The sequence below is a fragment of the Gopherus flavomarginatus genome, chromosome 3, assembly GCF_025201925.1.
Source record: "Gopherus flavomarginatus isolate rGopFla2 chromosome 3, rGopFla2.mat.asm, whole genome shotgun sequence".
In the NCBI taxonomy this organism is placed as follows: Eukaryota; Metazoa; Chordata; order Testudines; family Testudinidae; genus Gopherus; species Gopherus flavomarginatus.
Window position 1 is genome coordinate 212,879,284 of NC_066619.1, and position 17,204 is coordinate 212,896,487.

The following is a 17,204-nucleotide window of genomic DNA, read 5'->3' on the forward strand; positions in this document are numbered from 1 at the left end:
TATTTCTTGTTAAAAAAACATCATTTCTAATCCAATTAAAATGTTTGGTTTCATGACATTTGTTAAACAAAAACACAGAGCATATATGAACACAGGTTTTTCCACCAATCCTACCAGCATCCATGTTGGCTAAACAAATATGAAGTCCTACTTTAAATCAGAAAAGTCACAATTGTGAAAGAGAAAGTAAATGTTTTAACGATAAATAAGACAAATACAGTAAAATTGCTGGACTACACAGACAAATCCAGGGAACATATTGCCTAACTGTTCTCAACAAAAGTTAAAAACTCCTTAATTTAATTACCAGTTCTTAAGGAACTGCAGCCTCAAACTAGTGACCCTTTACTCACACCACACCAAAATCAAACTACTTGTGTGAGAAAGGGTTTCATGATAGTAAATTTTGCAAACACACACACACTCCAAAAACTAAGGAAGCCAATAATTAAAAGCACACGGGAGTTCACAATATAATAAAGCTCTTCAAGACAACTACACAAAAACTTTAAAAGTTCACATTTTTCAACAGTGAGGTGGCAGTCACTTCTACTTCTGCTTGAAATTTGAAAAAAACCTGAACAGGAATTCTAAATTTGCACAGACAACCAATTCACACAAGACTGTCCCATTAGTCAAAACAAAAACTTAAACTAAAACGGAGGTGCATGTAATGAGATGCCCCTGGGTGGGTCATCAGCATAGGAAATCAAATCTGGAACATCTGGTTCTAAAAGCGTAAGTCTCTACAGCTTGAACTAAAAACCCTATATTTGTTAACACAAAGTCAGTAACTGACTTGTAAATCTCTATGTGGTCCAGCCACTAGAAAGGAATGTAGCACCATGCTTGGTACAAGTTATACGCTCCCACTGGCTTAGAAAACAGAGGTCCACACAGCTCAAATTCTTATAGAGTTAACTACTTGTAACATGATTTCGCAGGTAGGTTTTTGGCAGGTGAGGAAGATCAGATCCAAGACATTTGGATTCAAGTAGTTCAAAGACTATAGTAGACTTTACTAGAGAAGTATTAGATTACTAGAGAAGTATCTAGAGCCAATTACTAAAGAAGTATCAGAGGGGTAGCCATGTTAGTCTGGATCTGTAAAAGCAGCAAAGAGTCCTGTGGCACCTTATGGACCAGGGGTCGGCAACTTTTCAGAAGTGGTGTGCCGAATCTTAAATTAATTTTAGTGAATAAATGAAGGTTTCATGTGCCAGTAATACATTTTAACATTGTTGTATGTAAAGTAAATAAGGTTTTTAAAATGTTTGAGAAGCTTAATTTAAAATTAAATTAAAATGCAGAACCTCCCGGACTTGTGTCCAAGACCTGGGCAGAATGAGTGCCACTGAAAATCAGCTCACGTTCTGCCTTCGGCACCCATGCCATAGGTTGCCTACCCGCTATAGACTAACAGACATTTTGGAGCATGAGCTTTCATGGGTGAATATCCACTTCGTTACATCTGACGAAGTGGGTATTCACCCACGAAAGCTCATGTTTCAAAAGGTCTGTTGGTCTATAAGGTGCCACAGGACTCTTTGCTGCTTTTACTAGAGAAGGACTGCACAGCACAAGTAGTAAGCCTGGGTTACCTAAGATCTGCCATGACCAGATGGAATTCTGACCAGATGGAATTCTGATCTCAACTTAGGATTGATAAGAATAGGATAGGAATGTTTCTAACCATTAACCCTTTCGATCTACAATAGCTGAGCTGAATGGAGAGTTTTCCAAATATGGGGAAAGGGAAAGAGAGAGGGGAAAAGAAAGGGGATTTAAATTCCCAACTCTTATAAAGCTGGCTAACACATGGTACCTATCGGCTTTACAAAGAGGCTCACTGTCACCTCAAATTGCTTAAGTCTGCTTTTCATGTTTATATTTAAATTAGCTTAAAATTATGTCTGGTGACTTTGGAGCCATGGCATTTTAGATTAGAAGTTGTCTCTAAGTGAGAAAGAAATTGGAAGTAAAGCTTTAAGAATTTAGATATCTAGTTAGACAGACTCAATAATACTTCATTCAGTGTTTCATAGTTGAGTTCATCTCAGAATATGAATATTAGAACCCTGTATTGCAAGGATTTGGATTTTATAATGTAAGATAGCAATGCAAATTCATTAATAGTCTAGGCCAGAAACACACTACTCACAGTAAGGATGGTTGAGGGGTTTATCAGTTCAGTTATTGAGCCTCCAGACTTTTAGCTAAAACACAATCCAGGTCTACTGCATTTATCTGAGGTCTGCTTTGGTATATTTGAGAGTCATAGTCCAACTCCTAAAAAGCCAGTGTTCACATCATTAAATCTCACACATTAATTAAGCAATCTTCGTGATTTCTTCTCTATATTACATTAATTGTAACCAAGGCCAAGGACTGAATGGATATCCAACACTCAACTCATCCCTGAACAGTGAGCCTTTTCCTGAACTAATATAGATCATTTTTGTCATGAAGGTCACTTGATGATCCGGGTTATGATTTTGAAAGGTGTAATCTGTCTTCATGCCACCTTAAGACAAAGACACTGACAGAAGCCTCTTAAGGATGCTTCACTACCTTACCCATCAGCAAAGGGTAGCGTAGCAATCATCGAAATTCAAACAGATAAGATGTATAAGAATTTGCCTGCTGGCATCAAAATTAGCCCTGAAATGAAGAAGTGGCCAGTAAAACAGTACTCTGAGATTCAGTAATACCTGAGTAAGGGGACTCATTTACAGCATCGCTGTCCCTTTGACCCAACCGCAACAAGACTACCGGTCTGCCGGGGGAAGGGGGAGGAGGACAAGTGGGGCAATTTGCCCCAGGCCCCGCAGGCCCTGGCCCGGCAGCGGTCCAGGTCTTCAGCAGCGGGGGGCCTTTCAGTGCTGCCAAAGACGCAGAGCGACTGAAGGCCCCCCCTCGGCCGCCAAAATGCTGCCGAAGACCTGGACCGCCGCTGGGTCAGTACAAGCACCTCACCTCCACCACTTTGCCCCAGGCCCCCTGAATCCTCTGGGTGCCCCTGGTAATGGGATCCCTGACTTGGTTGTATTTGTGGAGTGGACTGGTGTTAGAAAACACAAATCCCTCTGCCTATTCAAAAATGAACATAGTTCAACTAATCAATAGAACAGTCTTAAGTAAATAAAAAGTTATTTAGTGAAGCTGCAGTATTGGGAAAAAGCTTTCCAAAGCAGTATTACATTTATAATTGAAACAAGTAGTTAGACAAAAAAAAGATAACTCATCTACATGTTGTACCACTGTTCAAAAGTTTTAACCTCCATGAAAGGTTAAAACTACTCGTTGATTTTAACTTTGATGTTGAGAGTTTATGCACGTTTGAAGTATATCAAGTAAAAATTATTTTAATGTACTTAATTTAAAAAAATTAATATGCAGATTATTGTATATCAAGCAAATGTAGCGGAGACATAGTGGACAAACTATTAAACTGCAAGCTGCTGAACAATGCATAAAAAGTTAACAACATGAATTTTCAATGTACCTATCTTTATTTTCCAGTTCTTATCTACTTACATTTATAACTTCAAATAAAATTTTAAGAACTCCTTCAATATGCAACTGTTACTGTAAGATAATCAGCAATAGTTAAAGTACTTTTTTAAACATGTCATCTGATGATTAATCATAAAACCAGAGAGTAAAATGTTTGACAATGAAAAACACTACATCTCACTTTTCTAAAGGGTGTATACTCATAACCAACCATTCTTAATACAGTAAAACAAATATGAAGACCAAATCCCATACCATATGTCCTTCAGCACGAGCTTTGTTTTGCATAGCTTCCCTCTTTCGTTGCCAGAATTCTTCAACTTGTTTTGCTCTTTCTGCTGCTACCCATCCTCTTTGCCTGAGTAATTGGAACATATGCCAATTAAAAGTTTCTGAATGCCACATTCAAAATGAATGTATTCACAAACAATAACAGGAGAACAAAGTCGTCAACATTCTGTGAAGGCATCATCTAATAACACCTTTTACCAGCCAAAACAAAACACAGACATTTCAAGCGCGCTTGGTTTGTCCCCACTTTTGAAAAAGCAATCACAACCCACAGTGTTTTCCATCCACACAGTGTGGTGTCTTACAACTTTGCTAATGTGGTTATTTTTACTAAAGCATGAAGTTATTCCAGAGGTTCTCAAATTATAGTGTGTGGATTACTAGTAGCCCATAGAATACTTGAAGATGGTCTGCAGACAGCTGGCTGGTCACTTGGCACTGACTGCTCCTTATTTCCAGCTGCTAAACATCATTAAAAGACAGCCAAAGATACAATACTTTAATGTGTAAGCACAATTGCTGTAGTTGCCAAGGGGTGTTATGCAACTGCAAAGGGGAGGTGGTGCATGCAAGTCTGACTTGGAAAGGAAATGGTGTATGAGACAATCTCTGTATTAAGATGTAGTGTATCCCATTGTAAAGTTTGATAACTATTGTTCACTTCTTATTAACTGATCTGTGAGATAAAGAAATTCTGCCTCAATTCTATATCACTCCATCAGGTTAGCTTGTATTACAATTTTGCAGCACAGGTGTTTTCCCAAACAGGAAACTACTTTTCCAAAGACTAAAAATAAGACAACATGGTTGTCATGGCAAAGGTAGTAGCTAGAAATTAAGATATAGAAAGTAATATGATAAAATATTTTTTTAGAAGAAAAAGTATGAATTTAGACAAAAGTGACAAAAAGTATAATGGGTATAGTACCAATCTGGTAATTTATCACACATTAGAAATGTTAAAAAGGTGAATGAAATAACATTGTAATGCAAAGATGTTTTTGTTTTTATTCCTGAGGATTTTACAAGTGAATCAATTATGGTTGTATCATGTTTTCATTTCTCCCTCATTCCTCTGCACTACCTAAGGCTGTAATATCAAACAGCAAAATGTCAGGTTTCAACATCCCTCTGACACCTCTGTAACCCTGTTTTTTCTGGTGGCAGACAAGCTTCAAATCATGCTATTGGAAACAATAGTGTTCCAACTATCTCCAGAAATATAGTGCAAGTCTGAAATTTCATTGTTGTTTGATGCTGTGAAAGACAAAGTAATATCATAGCTAGAAAACTGTCAATTAGACTAAATACAAATTCCATAATCAAATAAAAGTACATATCTGGTGTACAACAGCACTATGTACAGCCAAAGTGATCATTAACATACAATACCGGAGAAAAAATAAACATTGTTCTACTACAAAAGCAAGCATCTTGAGCTCCAAAAGCCATGTGGTATAGTTCAGTCTTTTTGAAGTTTTAGTGCACATAAAGATCATTACTTACTGTTTGCTGTAAGCATGATGAAAACTAACTAAAAATAGAAGTTCTTTTTATGAGGCTCTAGAACTACATGTAGCCAACCAGAAGAGGCTTGTTTACGATCATATATTGTATACAAATGTCAATATTTGACAGGCAGCAAGGTTCACTCAAATATCACTAGTGATATGAATCTGTAATCATTTAGACCCACAATGTGCGCTGTAGGAATGGAATATATTATACAAAGACAATATAGTTTTAAGATCTAGTGAAAGGCTCTGTTAAACTACATGTAAGGTTTTTCAGTCACTTAGATATGTGCATGAACTATTTTAAAAATAAACACAACTGAACTACTGTTCTTTTAGCAAGTTTCTTGCTTTAACCAACCATTCTACTCTCATATCCTTGCAGTTCACCTTTAGTTGAAAACATCACACAAGTGAACTATTACTAAGTTAAACAGTGTAATGCTTATAGGCAATACACTGAATATTTCACACATTTTTGAGAATAATAGCATGGTTTAAGTCCAAAGACGATCCAATTTGTAAATGAAAACACTCTGAAAAGCTGAGATCTAGAAGAGATCATATTCAACCCTATTCTTTCCTCACCCTAGTTGGCCTTAATTTCTTTAAATCTTTTTGGTCCTACCTAGACTTGAAAAAATAGGTAACGTTTGAAACCATATTAATTAACATGAGATGTTTAACAGACATGTTTTTAAAGCACTAGTGCAGACAGGATTTAAACCTTTAAAATATTTTGGCTGGTCATATTCAGACTAGTGGTTAAAAATGCTGGTTAAAATATGTTAGCTAACATGTTTTAACCAGTGTTTTTAAAAACATAACCTATTTTCCTAGTCTAGACATGGCCTGGGGAGAAGGAGGGAGGGAAATAGGTAGCAGAGATAGAAGAAATTAAATCAAGATGGTAGCACATGTAACTGAGTAGATGCCCAGTTATTGGGTGCAGCAGGAAAAACGTTAACTACATCATAAAGGCTCAAGATACTGCACAGGAAACAGTAACTAAAACAGTGAATGTCATTACCATCATGATCATGGCAAATCCTAAAAGGAAATGGCCTCCTTGCACATCAACCACCACCCACTTCCATCTCTGGAAAAAGTGCAGTAGGTGATCTTGGCAGTACACTGGAAAGCTTACTATGACACCGAAACTTCTGATGCCCAACATAGTTGCTGACCATGCAGTGGCACGCTGATACATATGATTTGAAATGCAGCTGTGTTGCATTATCTAATAAAATATCCATACTAGAAAGCTGCTGGAACCAAACCAGTGCTAGTGGAGGCAGTTGTTGGGTTTGGCTTCATTTTTGATCTTCTCCTGCTACTTGATATGAATCAGCTGATGAAGACGAGAAGAACTGCACACATCAATCTGGTGTTCTTCAGCCTTGCCCAGCACCCATGTTTCACTTCGATTCTAATACCTGAATACTCTCTTCATTAACATTCATTTGATATAGAGTTATTTAATTAAATGTAGAAATATGTAATAGTAAAAACTGCATGATATAGGCAGATGAAAACAATACCAACAACATCTCCTTTCATTTCCATTAGCATACAAATTAGTTAGTTTGAATGCATACTAACACTTAACCCTTCTTTGATGTTCACATACAAATTAATTGTCCTGAGACACTGACATGCGCTGGCACCTGGCCTGTCAGCCTCACAGAAGTTTTCCTAGAGAAACTACAGAGTGGAGTGGGCATACAGCTTGTCAGGCGACTGCATGTCCACTGGGTGGTAACATGATCTAATGCACTAGACAATCCAACTAAATATTCTCCACGTAGAAACAGCTTGCTCTCTGACCCTGTGTAAGTAAGGAAGAGCCTGGGTGATTTTGTTTTGTCCTGGTAGAATAAAATGGCTCTACATACATCGAGAGTACACAATCTTTGCTCTGCTCTACCAGCATGACACTTGGTAAAGAATACAAGTGGATGATTTCATTAGTGTGGAATTCAGACACCAACTTCAGGAAGAAGTCTCTGAGATCACATCCCAGATTGTCAGTATGAATGATCGGATAAGATTTATAGTATAAGATGGCCTGCTATCTGGGTTTCATTCTCCAACTTCTAGCAGACTTGACTGCCAAGAGGAAGGCCAATTTCATAGAAAGGTAGGGTAAAGCGTATGTAACCACAGGCTAGAAGGTTGTGGGCGGGGGGGGGGAGGAGGGGGAGGAACCACCAGCTTCAGAAGGAAAAAGTTAAGATCCCAAGTTGGGGCCGGACTTCTGAAAAGTAAGAATAGCCTCAAGATGCTCTTCAGTAAGTTGTTCACCAGAGGATGAGAGAAAACTTGTCATAGGTGAGTAAATTGCAGAAACGGTCACCAAGTGAACCTGGAGTGAGCTTAGCAAGTGACCAGAGTTTTTTCTTCAAGTGCAAGAGGCAGCCCAGAATCTATAGTATTCAAGAATGCATAGGGGAAGACTGATGCTGTAAAGCTCCATTTGTAAATTCAGAGAAGTACGCGGACCTAGTGGAAGTTTTCCTGCTATTAATAAGGATTTTCTAAATATCCTGTGAGCAGACCAACTCCACTAGTGTCAACCAGCCAGCATCCATGCTACCAGATGGAGAGCACTCATGTTTGGGTGCAAAGGGTCAAGCCCCAATTGTGGACTACAAAATTGAGGATTGAGTCTAGGGGGACTGATAGTACCAGGGAGAGGTTGTGGAAGTCCCTGAACCACATCTACATCAGCCACAATGCTATGAGGATTACTCTGTGAAGGGTTAAAATCTATGTGCATTTTATATAACCTGGTATATGGATTGTGCCAGCTTTTTTCCAGACCCAAAGTCCCGAGTTTGGTCAAGAGACCAAAGGCCTAACAAATAGTGATCAGCGAAGAGAAAGCTGGGGCAAACAGATAACCTTGCTTTTGCTAAAATAAGCCTAGCCAGCAAATTGCCAGGTATTGGAGCCGAGTACTGAATAACTGTGTCTTATTCAGAGTTGCAAATTGAACAAAGAAGCTCTGTTTCTGTTGTGTTAGTTTCTTTTGTAGGGAAATATCCAACCTTGAGTTTATGAAAGATTAGGACATGTCAGTATAAAATATGGCCTCCTCCCACTTCTCTTTCCAAGGGACCAAGGCCTGCCTTAAGTCACAAAGGAGACAATCTTTATTGCCATATACTTTCACTGTTTCTTTCCTTTAACCCTTAGGAATGAATCTGTTGGATAATCAGAGGAGTTGCTTCATTCCTATGGACCCCAAATCAAAATTCAACATTTTTATTTATTTATATATATTTTATACTAATACATTTATCCAAGTATTAATTAAATTTTAATTTGTTAACTTGAGACCGTGGACAGAGACATTATGTAACCTTTTAACCAATGGCTACTGTGCTATCTTGTCTTGCTGCTAGACCTATCTGAGGTTGTGGAACTGCCTACTCCGTCACTTTCCCCCACCCATAAAAAAAAAAATCCATATATTCTATTCTAATCAATTGATTAACAGTGTCTCTGAGCCTAATAAGCAAGGTGACACACCGTCCGCGCTGTATGTAATCAACTCCTATGCTTGACCTCTACACAGTGTGGATTTATGTTTCTCCACTCTGGTTTTCCCTTGCCTGATCTTCCACAGAACACTCGGAAGCAGAGGGATGGAAGCAAACATATTTAGGCCCTTTATTCAAGTGAGGAGAAAGGCATCCGAAAAAAAGCTGGGAATGCGGCCTCCCCATGAACAGAAGCGGGAACATTTGTTCTGCTTTCCCAAAGAGGTCTTCATAGGGGGAGTCCCCCAAAAGGTTAAAGGTGTCCTGAAGGACTCTTGGGTGGCACAACTACTCGTGGTTGTCACAGAAATGCCGGCTCAGGCCATCTGCCCTCATGTTGTCCACTCCTGGGAGATGGCTGACAAGGTACTGTTGTGTGACAAAAACCCAGAGTTAAATGGCCTCTTGGCATAAGGCCAAGGACCTGACCCCTCATCTGTTTAAATAAGACAGCTGCCATATTGTCAGACATCACCAATACTGATCAGCACTGAATGTCCAGAAAGAAGGCTATGCATGCTGTGGGTATAGTCATCAGTTCTGGAACACCAATTTGCACGGCCCGTTCTGTGATGGACTACAGGTCCTAAGCTTTAAAGTTCCCCATTTGAGTCCCACATCCAAGCAAGGAGGCAACAGTGATTATAGTCCTTCAGTGTGAACTGGGCTGTAAGGAACCCTCTTGCAAATGCTGCACTGGTCCTTCCCCCAGTCCAGTGACTGAAGGACTGACAAGGGGAGATGCTGTGACAAGGGTGACAAATATCTTGAATAAACCTTACTGAATTAAACTTGAATTCACCAAGGCTGAATTTAATAATAGTTTTATGAATTCATGTATTTAAAATGCAAAGTGTTTGTATACTATTGAGGGACTGTATGTATTTCCATGGAGGAGAGGGACTATAGCCCTCCAGGGTGTGGTTAGGCAAATTCACTTGATTTTAATACCTCCAGAGGGCTACCACTATTTGGAGAGAGTATGCTGGTTTAAACTGGATTCTTCATGGACCAGCAGACAAAGAACAGCCTGAGTTAAAACTGACTCAGGGTCTTCTTTCTGATCCAACAAATAGACAGGACCTCTGATCCAAACAAGGCACCAATCAGGGAAAGGATAGGTCTTTCGCCCGTTTGGGTGTTGGTTTTGAGCTGAACCTGCAATGAACTTGTAGCTACAGAAAAAAAAAAAAAAATCTCTGAGCGAAGTTTGAAGGAGTAATCACCAAACAAAGCCCTTGTTGGAGTGCAGGAGAGAATTCTGGTAAGTTTATTAGAATGCATGTAAGTTATTTTATTGTTGTTAATATGTTTTCTCTGTAATGATTTTAACTGAAGACGACAAGTGCTTGCATAGAAAGAACTGTGTGGTAACTTAACTGTTAGCATTACATAGCTTACCATCTCTGAGAGAAGCAAATCAGGCCTGCTTAGGCAGTCTAACATTTGAGGAATAACAGTGTAGGCAGGGAACTGTTCAACCTGGAAATATCCCAGTCAGAAGGGAGGAAGATGCAGGACTCTGCCCAACAGAGGTGATGGCTGGATGACCAAGGGGGAATAGAGTTCCAGTTGCTCTGAACTATGATAACCTTGATTGGATGACATCTTCTTGGCCAGAAAGCCAAGGATAGCCACGCTTCAAGGGGCCAGAAGCAGAGTCCAGTGTATGAAATAACAAATATATATGCTGCCACAAGACCCAGAAGCCTGGGGCAAATCCTCACCCATGTAAGGGGGTGGGGACTGCAAGTGGGAGCAGATATAATATTTTATGACATCTGTCAGGCGGCAGATTGGCAGTCACAAGACCTGTGTTGAATACAGTCCCAATGAATTCTATTTATCAAATAGGATTTAAATATAGACTTCATTTTGTTTCCAGGGAGGTCTAGACAAGTGAACAAGTGTAGGATGGACACGATGTGGTTCCAAACTTGAGACTGCATGTGGCCCCTGATGAGCCAGTCGACCAAGTCTGGGAATATTTGAATGCGAACCCTTGTCAAGTGAGCTGCGACCACTGCAAGGCACTCAGTGAAAACACAAGGTGCTCTCAAAAGCCTGAAGGGCAAATCCCAATACTGGTAATATGTTGTTGTTCAACACATACCTCAGGAAACACTTACGCACTTGGGGAATCATGATGTGGAAGTACGCATCCTTGAGGTCAAGAGAAACTACTTGTATTTTTTGGACCAGAGAGGGAATGATGGATTCAAGGGAGACCAACTTGAGCTAGATAAAAGTACTGAATGCTCTGACATCTAGAATCAGACGAAACACTCTTGACTTCTTGGGAGTAAAGAAATACCTTGACTAGAAGCTCCTTCCCTTGTATTGAAGGGGAACTTCTATCACATTCAGAACCAAAAGTGGCTATGCTTCATATTGAAGCAGAGTCTCATGGGAGGGCTCCCAGAAGAGGGTCAGCCTTTCTGGACCACATCCAAAACACAACCATCTGAGGAGATGTTGGATCAGGTCTGTTGAAAGCAAGCGAGACAGCTGCAAAAAGGAAGAGAGGGTAAAGAACACAGAGTAACTGGTATGCTGTCCTCAAGCACCAAGACAAGTATGCTACCTGGTCAGTGCCACTGTGGGAGATGTAACAGAGAGGTTGCCCCCCTGCAGATTTCCTTCTCAAAGGAGACTGTCTGCATCCCAGGACTTTGAGTGTTCTATACTGGAAGAAGGGCTGATGTTGACAGGTAGAGTCTTTTCCCTAGGGATTGGCACCAACAGTCCTGGTACCAGACTAGATCAGGGTTTTGGCAATAGCCATAGATTGAGAAGGACACGATCAGTTTAACTGATACTGCAGAGCCCCAGCACCTGCCTGGAGAAGATTGGCAACTTCGCTGTGAGTCAAACAACAAGAGGGAACCACTTCTTGAAAAGAGGGTGCTCCTCCCAGAGGCATAGGGGGCACTTAGCCCAAAGACGGGGACAAAAAGATTACTGAATCCAGGAACCTTAGTGGAATCAGAGGAAAGTACAGTTCTAAAAGGCATAGTGGTGCCAGGCCTGGCAAAATAGTCTTAGGTGATGATATGCCTGGTACCAGGGTAGAGCTTCTGCACAGTACCATGGCTGCCAGTGGCCACTCTGATGTCTTGGTACCAAGGACACTAAAATGACCATGGATGCAGTTGCCAGGGCTTCCAGTATGGTGGTTCTGTTCTGCTAGTACAGGCTGCAATACTCGAGGAATTTTTTTTTTTAAGTTTTGAAACACCTTTAATGACCAACAGTCTGGTGGTCTGAGGCCTTGCAGTCAGATCTGGAGAGGGTAATTTTCAACGTTTCTCCTTAGAAAACATGCAACGTGTCTCTATGCTTTTTGGATGAGGAAGGCACCAGCTTGGGAGAGTCTTAGGCAGATGCCAGGTCAGAAATTGAAGCCCTCTGGATTTCAAAAACCTAGACACTTAGAGTCCAGGGTCATCTCTGTTCCATAATAAACATCCTCTGGTGTGCCTCTCTCGAGCACTGCATCTGCTTTGAGAAGGACCTACAAATTTCACAGTACTCCGCACCATGCCCCTCACCAAGACAGAACGGACACCTCACAGGATGAGAGGTTCTTAAAGCCCAGGGATTTTCCATAGTCAACCATGGTAGGCAACATCACTAGCAACGGAGGAAGAGAACTCTCCCTCCTCTAAGGCATCCTGAAGAGGTAACTACCGAAAAAATGCTGTAATCGCTAAAGTAAAAAAATTTGTTGGAGGGAGTAGTTCCAACAGGTACCACTAGTGGTAGAGAAGGAACTCTCTCTCACAGGAAAGTTCTACCCTTTACACCTTCATCAAGTGTACAAGGAAAGGAAGGGCACACGCATCATCCCATTAGATACAGCTGACTGGAAATGTCTTCTATGCGCATGCACTGGATATACATTAAACTAATATGGACTAGCTCTCAAAGAAGAACCACATCTATCTTTTAAGCACCTGCAATGATGCCTCCCAAATATTTGGCACTTGCCATATGTTGGATGTCCTATCCAGGCAGGTTAATACAGAGCTAGGTGTGAACTGGACCTGGAGGCTGCTTGCTAGTGGGGAGGAGGAGCTGGAGGGTTCCTGGAAGCTGCAGTTCTCAGCATGCCCTGAAGGAAGGAGGTACCATGCAGGAAACAAGTCTGGGATGCAGAATCAGGCTGCTTCTCCCTCTGGATTCCTGGGCTCTGTGGGTTACGGGGTGCATGTGTCTGGCCTTGGGGAGGCCCCTGTGACTGGGCACTGGGGACTGGCATGGCTGGCCTTTGGTGGGGACAGGGTGCAAGTGTCTGGGCTGGGTGGGGGCCCAGAGCTGAGCTCTGGGGGATAAGGGGTGCATGTGAGTGTCTGGGTGGGGGGAGATGACTCTGCAGCTGGGCTTTAGGGGGTTCAGGTGTCTGGCCTGGGGGTACCCTGTAGCTGGGCTCTGGAAGAGGAGGAGGAGGAGGGAGTACAAGTGTCTGGGCTGGGGGTGACCCACAGCTGAGATCTGGGGGGAAGGGGATGCAGATGTCTGGTCTCTGAGGGGTGTCTGCTGGTCTCTGAGGGGGAGGGGGCAAAGAAAAGAGTTTCTTTAACTCTCAATTGCTGGGGGGGGGGGATTTTTCTATCTATATTTTTACAAACATAGTTGCTGAGAGGTATTTTGAAATAAATTACCAAAATAATTTCAACTGGCCTGATTATATAATGTTATCTTGACAAAATAAAATATACAGAATTTTGAAGAATTTTAAAATGTTGTGCGCAGAATTTTTAGGTTTTTGGTGCAGAACTTCCCTAGGAGTATACCAGTCACTGCAGATATTGATCGATGGTGACAGAACGCAGCCTTGCCAAACTCCAGTGGAGATAGGAAACCATGGCATGTATCTGCTACTGACTCAAAAGCAGATTTCCATTCCATTATAGGCCTCTTCCCTCAACGACACTATCTTCCAAGGGATACCAAGGGAAGGTCAACAGCATAATCTCTCTGTAGTTCAGTGGTTCTCAAACTGTTTTACTGGTGACCTCTTTCACATAGCAAGCTTCTGAGTGCAACCCCCGCCCTTATAAATTAAAAACACATTTTTATATATTTTAACACCATTATAAATGCTGGAGGCAAAAGCGGGGTTTGGGGTGGAGGCTGACAGCTCATGACCCCACATGTAATAGCCTTGTGACTCCCAACGGGTCCTGACTCCCAGTTTGAGAACCCCTACTGTAGTTACTCTTTTCAGCCTTATTCTTTTTGAACAGACACAGAATAAGCACCTTTCTTCCAGTCATCAAGGATGAAGATAGTGTGCCAGATGGTCTGGTAGAGCCTAAGCAGTCACAGTACAACAAGAGTCTTACCTGTCTTCCACAATTCAGAGATAGTGATTATGTGTTAATACACAAAAAGGTAAAGGTCTTCATTAAACAGAGATTTTATAATATGATATTAATGTTACAAATTTTAGGACTGAAAAGCCAGAAAGGCAAAGTTAAGATTGCATGTGCAAGCTTAACTTGGTCCCCTTAGACATATTGATTATCAGTTTGAGTTATGCAATCACACACATTTTTCTATACTATTAAATTAGTTATCTGAAGACTGATCTGTTCTCCAGCCCAACCTTTGCCCTGCTATTTCTCCCATCCCCACCTGTTGCTACTCCTCAGTTTTATCACTGGGGAATTAGGTTCTGAGGAACACATTTTTCAGCCCTTCCTCCCTGCAGCAGCTTTTTAGGTAAAGATGTGGGAGAGGATTTTAGGTAAAGATGTCTGCTTTAGCAAGGGAAACTAGGTTAATGAACTATGACTGAGCACTGTTCTTGCTAAAAAAGCACTGTCGCAACTGACTAGTGTAGACATAGCCTTTGGAGGTCATACCAAGCAGATCTCCTAGGAAAAAGTAGGGTATCATAAAAGAAGCTCAACTTGGGAGTGGGCATTTATTTTAAAAATGTTTACAGTAATCGTAGGGAAAAAAACCCCACACAATTAAAGTAGAAATGACAACATTCTTCCACAATTCAACAACATTGTTATCATACAATGACATACCCTCTTTTTAGCTATATTACCCTGTCTTCCCATTTCTGGTCAGCAGTGTTGGAAAGCTACACTCATCCCTAGCCTGCTCCTCCAAAGTCTTCTTCTGAGCAATATGCTTTAAGCAAAGCAACTGGAAATACAGTAGTACAGTTGTACTTTTGTACTGGTGACCCCTTTCACATAGCAAGCCTCTGTATGCAACCCCCCTTATAAATTAAAAACACTTTTTTAAATATTTAACACTATTATAAATGCTGGAGACAAAGCAGGGTTTGGGGTGGAGGCTGACAGCTTGTGACCCCCCCATGTAATAACCGCATGACCCCCAGGGGTCCTGACCCCCCTAGTTTGAGAACCCCTGCAGTAATAGAAGCATGCTAGTGGTGAGCTTTATAAGAACACTTCCACACTAGGAAAATCAAACAGGTCAGGTAACAGGAAGAGTTGGGAAAAGGAGGGAATACCCCAGGACAGCTGGCAGAAAAACAGGCTTATGGGCTAGTCCAGGCTGTCATTTCATTAGTAATTTATATTTTGGGTCTTTAACGAAAAGCACAGCACTCTTAAGGGTTGCTAGTAATTAGTTACCAGACTAATTATTTATAACTATCAGCAACTTGACTCTACCAAAGCAAATGGTCAGCATACATAGTAGCTAGATTTACTAATGATTTCACCCATAAGCACTGGAAGAAATGGTAGAATCAGCTGCAAGCATGATAAGATACATAACACATTGGCCATCTTCAGTAGGAACTAAGGCACCCATGATTCTAAAAGGGTTATGCATTCTGTGAGAAACCAACACATGAACAGACAAAACAGCGTCAATGGATAAAGATGGTTTTTAAAAGTGTCTAGGATTAAGCTAAACACAACATAGGACAAAAATCTAAACACGTAGGGATGCATTCACAGATTATTACAGTCCAACCTGTTTGCATTGGCTTGTTTAGACACCTCCTTCAATCTTTTGATTTTTTTCCTAATTGCATCAGCATCTGGTAAATGGTGATGACCATCAGGCCCATTAGGAAATCCTGGACGTACTCCAGGTGGAACTCCTCTGTAGATAAATATGTACAGTAACTTTCATTACTTTCGTCAAAGCAGAGCACATGCAACTCTAATGGAAGGTAGTCATACCTTTCAACAGCTTCCTGACTTCGCATTTCTGCTCTCCATCTGGTTTCTCTCTCCTCACCTACTTTAATATTTTCCTTTTGCTGTTGCATCTGGTCAAAGATAGCATGGTAGTGTTCATACTGTCCTCTGGCAGGCACAGGGGAAGGCCCAACACCTCCTCTACCACCAAAAGATGGTGCCTGGGATTTAAAGAAAGAACTCTCACATCCTTGTCCTAATAAACCATGGCAGCGTCCACTAGTCTTAATAAAACAACAACAAATCAGGATTTCTTCATGAAGTTTAGTATGTCCAAAATGTACCTGTTTTAACACAGTAGGAGGATTTAAACTCTTACACTCATGTAACATTAATATTTTATTATCCTCCATCAGCAGTTAAATTGTATGTGCTATATCTACCATATAACAGTATTTCTGACCCTCTACTGTAAAAGGAAATAATCCCACTTCAAAATCGATAAGCTACACCATCAAAGAGTAAGTAGTTTATCATAGTGAAGAAACTGGATCAAGAAAAGAGGGACAGTGCTATCATTATAAAAGTATAATGGTAAAAAAGAGAGGTAAAAATTAGCCTGATAATTTTGTTCTTGATTATAGTTTCAGCAATTTGCTGGGTCCTAAAGTTAGGCTTACTAGTCTATAATAGGGTGATCAGATAGCAAGTGTGAGAGGGGGTGGGGAGTAATAGGAGCCTGTATAAGAAAAAGCCCCAAATATTGGGACTGTCCCTATAAAATTGGGACACCTGGTTACACTAGCCTACAATTGCCTCAGGAGCCTTGTTTTATTTATTTTAATTCTTCCACTGACCTAGTTGCATCTACTTTGGGGGGAACCGGTTAGCATAGCTTCAGCACTCAGAGGTCTGAATTTCACACCCCTGAGCACTGTAGAATATCAGGGTTGGAAGGGACCTCAGGAGATCATCTAGTCCAACCCTCTGCTCGAAGCAGGATAAATCCCCATATATATTTATTTATTTATTTTAACACCCCAGATCCCTCAGTGGCCTCCTCAAGGATTGAATTCACAACCCTGAGTTTAGCAGGCTAATGCTCAAACCACTGAGCTATCCCTCCTCCCATAGCTATGTTGACCTACTTTCAAGTGCAGATCAGGATAAAGTAACCAAGCGACACTAGGGTTGTTTCC

At 40.9% G+C, this 17,204-nt stretch overlaps 1 protein-coding gene across 5 annotated transcripts in view; it reads right to left on the minus strand.

Annotated features, from left to right (window-relative positions):
* The window catches only part of NEK1 (NIMA related kinase 1), a 127,098-nt gene that overhangs the window by 64,741 nt on the left and 45,153 nt on the right, over positions 1-17,204 (minus strand). For all 5 annotated transcript variants that reach the window (XM_050946174.1, XM_050946172.1, XM_050946169.1 and 2 more), the window contains 3 exons: positions 16,048-16,226; positions 15,836-15,967; positions 3,772-3,874 (listed from right to left, as the gene is read on the minus strand). In XM_050946174.1, the coding sequence (XP_050802131.1) occupies positions 3,772-3,874; positions 15,836-15,967; positions 16,048-16,226 (414 nt within the window). The remainder of the gene's footprint in view (positions 1-3,771; positions 3,875-15,835; positions 15,968-16,047; positions 16,227-17,204) is intronic.